Genomic DNA, 11,686 nt, shown 5'->3' with positions numbered 1-11,686 from the left:
TGATTAAAAAAAACAAAAACATTTTAGTTAACTAAAACAAAACTAGACCAAACTGAAAACTAACTGAAACAATCTTACGATGCTAGAAAACTAACAAACTAAAATGAACATGTGAAAATATGCACTTAGTGTTTGTTAGTTTGGTACATTTGAATCTGAACTTGCTTTATGAGGCTTTGATGCACATATTTTTTGAGATTTCTACACAACTATTTCAACAGTGTGTGCTTTTATTGTAATACTGTACTGATTTTGCTGATTGTTGCCTCTAACATAAGACCTCCATACAATAATAACTAAAAAATTACCAAAACTAAGACTGAAACTAAAACTAAATATGTTTGGAACAGTAAGAAGTAAACCGTAGTGAGCAAACTTGCTGCAGAAAGTAACTGACTATGGGACACATCTGGGTTCCTTTGGCCTGTACAGAGGTACGGGGTGGAAATGAGACGAAAGCTGCTGAGTGAAAATGTTCAAATATTTTCACTTTCGCTTGGCACGCTCCAGCCCTCCTCCTTCCAGCAGTTCTCTTTTCAGCTGTGCGCTCTGAGCTTTACGCACAAGTATAGAGACACAGTGTCAGAGAGCAGAGTGCCACGCAGAGCATCGCTGTGTGAGCATGTCCTGGGTAGAATTATCGTTATTATAAGATGATCCTGCTGCTCGCTCTGCTTTCTGTTCTCTCTGGAGAACTGGGTCTGTGCCAGAAGGAGGATGAAGGCTTCACCTTTGATGGAGACATCCGCCAATTTGTCGTGACCCCCAACATGCTTTACATCGCCACAGAGGAGAGGCTGTACCAGCTGAGCCACGACTTGACTTTGATCAACAGTCTGACCCAGAGAGGAATCTTAAAGACCGGAAACCAGCAGGATGATGTGCAGTTTTACCGGGTTTCTGACACAGCTGAGTGGAACGCAACTTTCAGCATCAACGTGTTATTGCCTTTCACAAAGAATGACTCGCTGATCAGCTGCGGTGTGACTGACGATGACTGCGGCCACTGCGAGATTCTGGACCTGAAGAACATCTCCAAGCTTCTGCACAGAGAACACATCCAGGTGGGACCTCTGAAGCGCAGCAGCAGGTCAGTCAGCTTTCTGGTGGATGTGAAGAAGAAAACTCAGGCTGACACTTACATTCTGACCGCGATCCAACAAAACACAGAAAAGCCCGAAAACAACAAGTGTGGTATTAATCGGCAGACTGTCAATCTTCAGGATGCAGATGACAAACAGGGTGGAGGTATATTTTCTCTAACTGATGGAGCTTCAGGCACACCTGGGATCAAAAGTAAAGGTGATGTGGAGTTTGTTGACGGGTTTCAGATCAATTCAACCATCTATTTGTTCTCCAACGCGCTCTCAGCTCAAACAAACAGAGTCCGTCTCATTTGGCTCGAAGGCGAAAAGAGCAAAACTGATACGCTCAAGTCTCTGCGGGGCGCGACTCTCAGTGTCTCTGACAGTCAAAGCAGCAGACTTGTGGCCTCCTCGGTCATCCCGGGGGAGCAGCCGGTGCTTTGGAGCGGCGTTTTCAGTGTGGATGGAGGAGATACCGACACCAAGCTGATGGTGTTTGACATCAGCCCTGATTATAGCAGGAACACTGACAGAGATCCAGACTTCTACACCTCTGTGCCATCAGAAGTGACGGTGAGAGCTTTTTAAACTCTGATTTAATGGTTGTACTGTTGATATTGTTCTCACCTGCTGCTCCAGTATCTTCTCTGGTCAGTGATGCAAGTAAAACATTAATATGAGGGGCCGTACAAGCCAAAATTCATTCTTTCACTCTCACACACATACATTCTTCTATCAAAAGATAACATCAATAAACTTGGGTCAGTTTGATAATAACGCAGCAAGATGCTTCAATAAGGCTTTCAGTAGTAGTAGTGTTCATGTCTTCTGGTTTCTCATGTTTTGTTTGCGTCAGCCAAAGATCCTGAAACCAAAGGCAGTCCTCTTCAGGCAAAGCTACATGACCTCAGTGCTGGCAGTGAGGCAGAATGCCTGGATGGTTTTCTATATTTGGACAGAAGATGGGCTGCTCATTAAGGTAAGGAATTAAGGAATTTTTTATATATGAAATTGAATACCATACGGTCTCAAAAGTCATTCTGATAAACAAGGCCTGCATCAGGTGTTGAGGAACCAGGACACACTGATGAGTGTGTTTGCAACTGGAATACAAAGGCAAATGTCGATAACTGCTGAGAATAGCGAGCAGTTGGAATGCTACTAAGCAAGTAATCACAGCAGAAGAGGTTACATGAAGAGGATGTGGGACTTGAGGATTCTTTGGCACACGACATCTATACTAATGACAAAGCAACTTGTTGCTCAGTGTTCCAACATCTGGAAGAAGCAACTGCTATAAAAACTAGAGACTGATGAGGCAGAACACAAATATAGAGGCTAAGTCAGCACAGAGGGAAGTTAGCCAACTACTGGAGATGCAAAAAGATGAGTTGAAGAACAAGATGGCTAATAAGTGCAGCAAGCTGTCCATACCTGAGTGTTCCACGCAAAGACTCACAGCTTTGGCCAGCCACTTGAATAACGTATACCAGAGAGATAGAAGCCAGTCCTGAACCATTAAAGGTGTACTCTCAGAGGCAGGGAAACAGTATGAGAATAGTGAGTGGGGAATTCTTTGTTCTTTATTTAGCTATTTAGTGGAATATATTATAACCTGTTTACTGGAACTCAGCATTTGGTCTCCAAAGAGATGTAAGTGCAAGTGAAGAAGGTCATTACAGTGGATAATCTCTGCATTGTTTCATTGGTTAGTCTTGAACTAACCTGTCTTGAACCTCTCTTTATCAAACTCTAAAATCAAGAGATGCCTTCAAGAATGTAAATACAAAAAATAATTTTGCACTTATTGACAGGAAGGACACGAGACCTCAAACAGTTGGCTTTGACCTGGAAAATATTCTTTGGAAAGATGAAACAAAGATTAACTTGATGATGATGGGGATGTAGAAGCTGTATGGTTTTTCTGAATGCAAGTTGTAACATTTAACATTTGATACATTGTCTCTGCATGATTTTTTGATTAAATATTGCTCAATACTGTATATCCAATTTGCAGATGATTTAAATTCTGCTTACTGTCCCATGAAACAAGGTATAAACAGATTAATCACTCTTCTGATACTTCTGATTTGAGAAAAACAAACCAATAAACAAAGCATTTTATTTTAAATAAATGAAGAAAAAACATTGAGTACAGAAACAATAGTACAGTGTCTCAGAAATAATCACCTTCTTGTTGTCAGCTGTCTGTGGACAGGAAGTATCACGCTGCCTGTCCCACGGTGCTCTACAGGACCAGTGATGACCACAAAGTGTTTTTCAAATTGCATCTGGATCCAGTGGGTCATAAACATGTGTATGTGCCATTTACAAACCAGGTACTTATATTATTTACTGATTATCTTAACGTCACATGTACCTGTGCTGCATTTTAAAGTGTTTGTTGTTCTAGGTGAAGCGAGTTCCTGTGTCAAAGTGCAGCACGTACACAAATGTGCAGGAGTGTTGGTCTGCACAGGATCCATACTGTGGTTGGTGTGGCTCTAAAAGCAGGTGAGAGAAACAATATCTGCAGCTGACGTCTTCAAACAATTTTGAACTTGGTGATCATTTCTTCTTCTTCTTCTCCCAGCTGCACATTTGAAGATGACTGCACAGATTCAGACTGGCTGTCCATTCCTGATGAGTCCCAACACAAAATGATTTCCCACAAAGTTGAAAAGGACACAAACGGACAGGTACAGCTTACAAACACACTCAGGACTGTGATAATTTCTGGTTTTCATTTATTGTTCAGTTATGTCCTTCCGGTTTTAGATCTCACTGAAAATCCACACACACCTGACTTTGGGCCAGAAAGTATCGTCTGACTTCACCTGCCAGTTCTCTGCAATTTCTGGCCACCTTTGTATTGGGAATAACCCTCCACGGTTCCCCCAGTGCACCTGCTACCTGTCTGATCACACACTTCCTCCTGATGGTTTGTCACTTTTGATAAATAATCCCAGGAATGTATTGATTTGAAACATTTGACAAATTGAGTTGAATCTTTTGTTGTTTATTATTATATATTGGTCCAACTCATTTGAAATTCATCATTTAATATATATATATATTTATTTTACAGGCCTGCATGTCACAGTAAAGTTTAGGCTTGGAAAAATACTCCTGTCAGAACAAATGAAATTAACCAACTGCTCTGACATCCATGGACCTCCAACTTCTATCTTGTAAGTCCAGTCAGATTATAAAGATAACAAATAATCATAGACTGAAATAATCATTCCCATGACTTATAAAATAACCATGTCCTAGTCATACAAAATAAATATGATGAAATAAAATAAGTGAATCTTATGAGTAGTTCTATGAGGCACATTCAAAGTCCTCTGATCCTATATGATTGTTTTCTGTTCAGGTGTCAGCAGTGTATCAAGGCTGGTTGTGGTTGGAGCAGAAACAGCTGTTCCTGGGCTAACCAAGGAGAGACTGATGTAATAATGAAACTATCGTATTTTTATGGATTTCTGTAGCAGTTTTTCACATTTCATGTTGTGCATTTGTTGTATGGAACATTTCCAATCCAACAATATTGCGTAAATGTGTAGAAAGTGAGACATAAACTCTGCTTAAAAATTCAGATTTTCTTCAGTGTCATTTGCAGTAGGTCATGAGGCTAGACTAGTTGATGAATAGAGTTTAGATTTCCCTCATTGTAAAAGGATTCACTTCAGTTTCTAAATGGAAATACTCAGGTTAGTTGTTTCCTACCATTTAAACGTTTTGAACAAAGCTAATGTTAGCTACAACATGTCTGAGATCAGCTCTAATAGCATCTGCACAGTGTTGTGATTCAAGGATAAATTCATTCTCTGCTACAGGAAAGTGTTTGCCAAACGTTGGAGTCTGGGAAGAACTTTTCTGTGAGTGTAATGCTCTTTTTTTTATTGTTCTTCTGATACTGATCCAGTAGAGGTTTTAATGGCAGAAGAAGGAAATTATTTTAATCTGATTATTTTTTTGTTTCACCTTCAGATCCCAGAGATCTTCTCCATCACTCCCAATGTGGTGTCGTTGTATGGCACAAACCATGCTGTGTTATTAGGTCATAACCTTGGTGACGTGTCAGGAGTGAGGATCCAGACGCACACTGACTGTGCTCCAAAAGAGTGAGTCACTTTACAGATAACTAAGATGATTCCTGGACTAGAAAGAATTTATTAAAGTGTAGAAACAATTCCAAACAGGGAGACATATTTAAAACTGAATATTCTACAATTTAATTTTGACAATTGAAAAAAAAAACTTTAGCTTTACAGCTTTTAGCTTTGGAAGAGGCTGCAGAAAGTACAGGTACGAGTGATGCACTATTTGCCTCTCAGTGTCGGTGCTCAGAGAGACTGTTTGGTATCAGAGTGGAAAAATGAAACTCCGCCGTGCTTCCTGTGCTTTTGCTTTGAAGAAGTCCATCGCTGTCAGTTGCTGTGTTAAAAGGATTCCTCAGGATATTTTATAATCACAGTAGATGCGTTAAGTTTGGAAAACACATTTCTTCATACAAACAAATCCTTAATTATACTGTGGAAGATTTTACTGATCAGTTTTTGTCTGTGTTCAGATTTTCTGCATAATATGATGATCTTAGTGATGACTTTTCTCGCTCTGTGTGTGTGTTCTGGTCAGGTCTCCTGTTTGGGACAACTCTGGTGTCAGTGTGACGTTCCACATTCCCAGCACAGATATCAAAGGTGTGGTCAATGTATGTGTTCTCCTCCCAGATGGTAGTTGCCACGGCGAAGCTAACATCACATACTTGTCATCACCATCCTGTACAAACGCTACTCCAAGCAGCAGCTGGATAAGGTACACTTAATTTAACTGAAACCACCCAACGTGTTTTTGGGGAACAGGTCACCTGAAAAAATACCCAAGTTCACTTTAGTTATTAGTACCAAACTCTGAGGCAGAGGAACTGAAACTTTCACAGAAGCTGCAGCACACCTAAAGTGACACAAGCAGTGCACTGCCTGTAACATATTGTCTTCTGAAACTAGAACTTGCTTGTTTATCACAAATATACCACTGTGCTAAAGAAAATGGATCTAAAATCTGCTCTTTTTTCTCAGCTTTTTTCACAAACACTAAACCTTCTCGTTCTACAGAGGTCGCACATACTGGTATTGCATAGGAAGTCTTCTTTTTTTATCTTGCATTTTCTTCTTCCATTAAGAAATGATCCACCACGTTGGTTTGGTACTTAAACTCTCCAATAATACTACTGTGATCCATTAATGCTTTGTTTCAGTCCATCAGACACTTTGGTCTGCAGCATCATATCTGATTATCCTCATTATCCTCAGGTTGTTCTTATATATACTCAAATACATATAAGAGTAACCAGTGTCTTAAGTAGCAGTGGTCAACTATTGTTTTGCTGTCAAATTAGAGTCACTGTAATCAAAATTCTTTTGAAAGGTTCTCTGCTGTGACTAAAATTATGCTCTCTGTGTCCTGCAGTGGGAACAGGAAGATCACAGTCAGGGGGTCCCACCTGAAGTTTGTTGAAGGCATTGTACACAGCCATGCCATGCAGGAAGTTGCACTTCCCAAAAACAGCAGCTACCAGGTGGGTCTGTACACACACAGTGTCCAGTACAGTTATTATACATGACATACACCCTCTCACTGCATGCCAAAGCTCTTGAGTAATCTTCTTACAGTATGTCATCTGTACATATGCACAGACTTGCAGCTTGAAGCTTACTCTTAACCCATAACACAACAATAAAAGTACCATCCTCTTTTTGTGCCACCAAAACAGCTCTGAACCCCACACTCTATGCTGTGTTACACTGTTAAAAAAAACATCTTAAAAAAACGGTAATATTCCGGCAGCTGGGGTGCCAAAATACGACCGTAAAATAACATAAAATAACTTTCCCATAAAAATACGGTTATTTTCAGTAATGAAAATAATCTTGCGCTAATTTGACATGGGATTCTGCCTTTTCCAAGTGCTTTTAGACATTAAATTAGGAACATTTTTATGCGATCAAACAATGAAATTACCTATAAACAAGGTCAATGAATGTGGAAATATGAATCATAATACGTAAATGTACAGAAATATACAGTTAACAGTTGGTTTAAATAATAATGGATTGCATGCCCTGGGACAGAGGCGAGGGTGCCATATCGCACCATTGGCCCCTTTGGCCATCACTAATAGGCGGGAGGTGAAGAGTCTTGACCATGGGCACAACGGCTGAGAGTGTCTGAGCCGGGGCGCGAACCGGCAATCTTCTGATCACAAGGCGAGCTGCCAACTCTTGAGCTACAAACGCCCTAAATAGCAAAGATAATAATACTTATGTGATGTAACACAAGCTTATAGGAATCATGTTATATACTTTTCCATAGCATTACATTTGAATTCAACAGTTCAATCTTTCAAATAACGGACAGATATTTGTGAAATCATGATACATTTGTGAATGTATTTTAACAATCTAAATATGCATATGTACAGACAGATAAATTTAATAATCAAGAAAATTATGTTGTATTACATTACAGTGATTTAACGTTAATTTACATTCAAAATGAGAAGTCAAAGTCTATTTACGTAACTTTAATGATATTCTAGAAGAACAGAACATTACTGTAAAATGCACAGTAGAATACCTTCATATATAATTAGCAGCGCGTGTCCGTGCAATGTTTTACACTGTGGCATGCAGAGAAATCTTAACAAAGAAGCTCACAGAGAGAGATTGAGCTTGTTATTTAACCCCAAGCTGGTAGGGGAGCTCCTTATTAAAACATTTGCCGATGCAACAATGTGCCTCAAGGTTCAACAACAGCACAACAGAAGTCACTCATGGTACAGCACTCTCTCTACAAAACAACAACTGTCAGTAACACTGCACCACGGCGTAAACACAACATTCAAGATAACAGTTTAAAGTAACGTAACCATAAACAATAAAACAAGAACATCTAAACAGCAGCACATGTCCCAAGGCATGATGGGAGACATTTCTGGATGTATTTTTACGATCTAGATATGCATATGTACAACAAAATATATTTAACAAACAAGTAAATTGTGTTTTATTACATTTACAGTGATGTTATGTTATTTTACATTTGACGTGTCAGATCACAGTCTACTTATGTAAATGTAATGATATTCTAGAAAAACAGTACACAACTGTAAAATACACAGTAAAATAATTTGACATTACTATTTTTTGGAACAGTGTAGCATGTACTGTCTAAAAATCAAATGAAAAAAACCAAACAATAAACATATTGTAGTTTTCCTGTAGTGTATCAAGTTGAATTGTTTCAGAAAACAACGATATTACAAAAATGCAGTAATCAGAAAAATCAAAGTCAAATTAAAATAAAAAGGCAAGGTTAAAATAAACACCTTGTTGAAGATTGAGGGTAACCGGTAAGATTATTTGGCACAAAACAAGTTGTGGAGAGAAGCTGAATCATTAGAAATATAGATGTTGAGGCGCTTCTGATTCTGTGATTGACATTGTTTATCATGTCACCATCATGACCATACCATGCTAGCTATATAAAGAGTCTATGATTTATATAAAAATGTAATTCATTGCAGAGTCTCACCTATGACTCACCTTCAGCTGAAAACAGTCCTGGGATTTCTAGCAGCACTGTGTTTTTGAAAGTAGCTAATCAAACCTTGGCCTGCTCCACAAACATGTCCTACTATCCAGACCCTGAGTTTATCAGCTTCACAGCCACAAGGACAGGAAACAGTGTTCACATCACTATACGGGTAATGCATGTTTAAATCGCACATTCACAAACATGTGACATCAGCTCGTAGAACATCAGTCTTTGCTTGTGTTGTTGTTTTAGAAAAAGGTCGATAAACTGGAAATGACAACAGCAGAGTTATCAGTGTGGGGCGTTCAAGACAGTAAGGAATACCGCTGCGCCATGGAAACAAACAAAACCAGTGATGAGACTCACTCTTTCACTTGTGAGGTTAAAAACCCACCCGACGTTGAATTTCAGCTGTTGTTGGTAAATCTTTCTTTCATACTAACACGAGGCACTGTTTATGGACAGACAAACATACCTATCCGGTCTTTAAGTCTGACATCAATAGCCATTTCTGGGTCCAAACTCCACTTCAGGTCCCAAAGTCAAACAAACACTGCGGCATCACTGAGAGTTAAAAACTGTCTAAATTCTTTCATTGTTCAGATTAAGCAGAACAAGATACAAAGCATTAAAACACTTTAAAAACACAACAGCCTTAATTAACATGGAGAGGTTTGGACCAGGAAGCAGGGTTCATACGTCATCACTTAAAGACTGGATCATTGTGATAAGAGCTCCACGGTGCAGTACTCTGCTAATGGTTTAGGCACTGAAATGATATCTTTCAGATATAATATCAAGTGATTAGGTTCAAAGACAAATAGTGCTATAAATATTCTTATTCACTGAGCTTCACGCGGAGCACAATCAATCAGAATGGATGCATGATGTAACTGCTCTTTGCTTTTAACATAACGTCAACTATCCTTGTACAACATTATTTACAGCCTGTTTGACATTATGATTTTTACTGTATGAATAATATTTTGAAAATCTCTGACCTGCTGCTCTATTGAGACTTTCCTTAATGTTTTCTAGATAAAGTATGGTAGCAGGACCGTAAGCCTCAGTAAGCCTCGGCCTTCATCACACCTTCTATTGCTGCTTTTGCTGTTGATACCCTGTGTTATTGCTGGTAAGTGATTTTGATACATCAGCTTTTTATTTTATGACTAGGATTTTTTTTTCTTAGTTTCAGTGTCGCTGTTCGCATTGTATTGTATTGCATTGTACCAGAAATACTTTGCAGAGCCGACACTAATGCTAGCGTTATAGTTCGTTTAGCTGTTAGCTATAGATTCCTTTTAGGGAATCAGGCTCCAAAGGAACAATGGCCTTTCAATGGTTTATTTTGTCATAGTCAGTTAAGTGTGTCTGATACATGGTTAGTTGTCCTTAACTGCTTGTTAAAAGTCCTAAACAAAAGAGCTATACAAATGATAATTAACCTCCTTGGCACAAGCTATCAGTCCTTTCAAACTGGGCTGTCTAACATGCTATATAGATGTTTTTAAAGCTAAGTTCACATGTCACAAGTCTCCAAAGTGGTTAGTGAGACAAATTCTATTTGGTTTTATGCCATTTGAAGCCCCATTTGTGTCTACTCTCAGAATGAAACCAAGGACCTTTTGTTTATTAGGCAAGTGTGTAAACCCCTACACCTACACTATAGAGCCACATGAAAACCTTTTCTACTCCACAACTCTCTAGTTTTCTGCTTGATTTAAATCAGTTACCGTTTGTCTTTCAGTGCTGGTGTTTATGTATCTGTGGAGGAAGAGACGTGCCACAGAAATAACGTTTAAAGTTTCTTTCCTGTCTCTGCTGGCTGACTGACAGTCTTCACGGAGTTGCTGTACTAAAAGTTGATTTTTCCAGTTGTTATATATTTTTTGTACTTTCATATATTTTTCATGAGTCATATAAACATAAAACTAATTAAGGCTTTTCTTGAAATGTTGAATTATTTTGTTCAAGCACTATCCTATTAAAGATTTTTCTGATATCTGCTTTTGTGATAGTTCTCTGACTGAACCAATTGTTGGAATTGTATATTTCAGACAAAATTACATGTCTTAGACTTTTACATTGTATGTTAAACCTTTTGCATGTTTAGAACAATAAGAGTTATTGTAATAGATAGTATGTTACTTCTCTTTCTCTTAAGTGAAAGTCACATATGTACTTCTTGGCTCTAAAGCCATATAAAGCCTTACTACATGCTATCTGTCTATTTGGAGATAGATGGAGTACTGGATTAGGCTCCCTTTTGGCCTCAGAACTGCTTTAATTCTTCATGATACAGATTCAACAAGATGCTGGAAACATTTCTCTCAGATTTTGCTCCATGATATCATTGCAAGGTTACTGCAGTGGAGAAGGGTTGGACATGGTCAGCATGAATACTGTGTTTAAAGGTTTTTAAACAATGCCCAGGTTTAAAGTTTGCCAAAGAAATATTCCCAACACCATTACACTGTCTCCACCATCCCAAACCACTGATACAAGGCAGGATGGATGGATGCTTTCATGTTATTTACACTAAATTCAGAATCTGAAACATGGAGTATTTTGACACAAGGACACACACATATACACCAAACACACAGAGAGGGACACACAGGACAAAGACACAAGGGGAACCCAAATGTGCAAGAAAGTAACATGGAATAAACTCGGGACTAACTAAATGAAGCATAAAAAATAAACCATAATCCACGGGGCGATCGTGGCTCATGAGTTGTCAGTTCGTTTTGTAATCTGAAGGTTGCCGGTTCCAGCCCCGGCTCCGATAGTCTCGGTTGTTGTGTCCTTGGGCACGACACTTCACCCGTTGCCTAGTGGTGGTGGTCAGCGCGCCCTGTCAGGACAGCTGTGGCTACAATGTAGCTTGCCATCACCAGTGTGTGAATGTGTGTGGGAATGGGTGGATGACTGAATGCAGTGTAAAGCGCTTTAGGGTCCGCTAAGTAAAGCGCTACACAAATACAGGCCAT

The 11,686-nt window shown here is 39.0% G+C and overlaps 1 protein-coding gene across 3 annotated transcripts; it reads left to right on the top strand.

Annotated features, from left to right (window-relative positions):
* The first annotated feature begins 460 nt into the window (after nucleotides 1-460).
* On the top strand, nucleotides 461-10,695 carry LOC309692446 (plexin-C1-like). Of its 3 annotated transcripts, XM_082510942.1 has the most exons (16): nucleotides 463-1,658; nucleotides 1,942-2,064; nucleotides 3,290-3,424; nucleotides 3,499-3,599; nucleotides 3,679-3,784; nucleotides 3,864-4,026; nucleotides 4,174-4,276; nucleotides 4,465-4,540; nucleotides 4,928-4,969; nucleotides 5,082-5,215; nucleotides 5,730-5,909; nucleotides 6,564-6,672; nucleotides 8,680-8,859; nucleotides 8,943-9,110; nucleotides 9,729-9,825; nucleotides 10,441-10,695. In XM_082510942.1, the coding sequence occupies exons 1-16, from the start codon at nucleotides 654-656 to the stop codon at nucleotides 10,524-10,526; spliced, it is 2,808 nt and encodes a 935-aa protein (XP_082367068.1). In that variant the 5' UTR covers nucleotides 463-653; the 3' UTR covers nucleotides 10,527-10,695. The 3 variants fall into 3 exon arrangements, with proteins under 3 accessions (XP_082367067.1, XP_082367068.1, XP_082367069.1); XM_082510941.1 differs by lacking the exons at nucleotides 9,729-9,825; nucleotides 10,441-10,695 and having other exon boundaries at nucleotides 461-1,658; nucleotides 8,943-9,693; XM_082510943.1 differs by lacking the exons at nucleotides 8,680-8,859; nucleotides 8,943-9,110.
* The last annotated feature ends 991 nt before the right edge of the window (nucleotides 10,696-11,686 follow it).

Source organism: Aulonocara stuartgranti (assembly GCF_965226115.1).
Source record: "Aulonocara stuartgranti genome assembly, chromosome: 17".
Lineage (NCBI taxonomy): Eukaryota > Metazoa > Chordata > Actinopteri > Cichliformes > Cichlidae > Aulonocara > Aulonocara stuartgranti.
The sequence above is the reverse complement of the archived record's forward strand: the minus strand, read 5'-3'. Positions and strand labels throughout refer to the sequence as shown.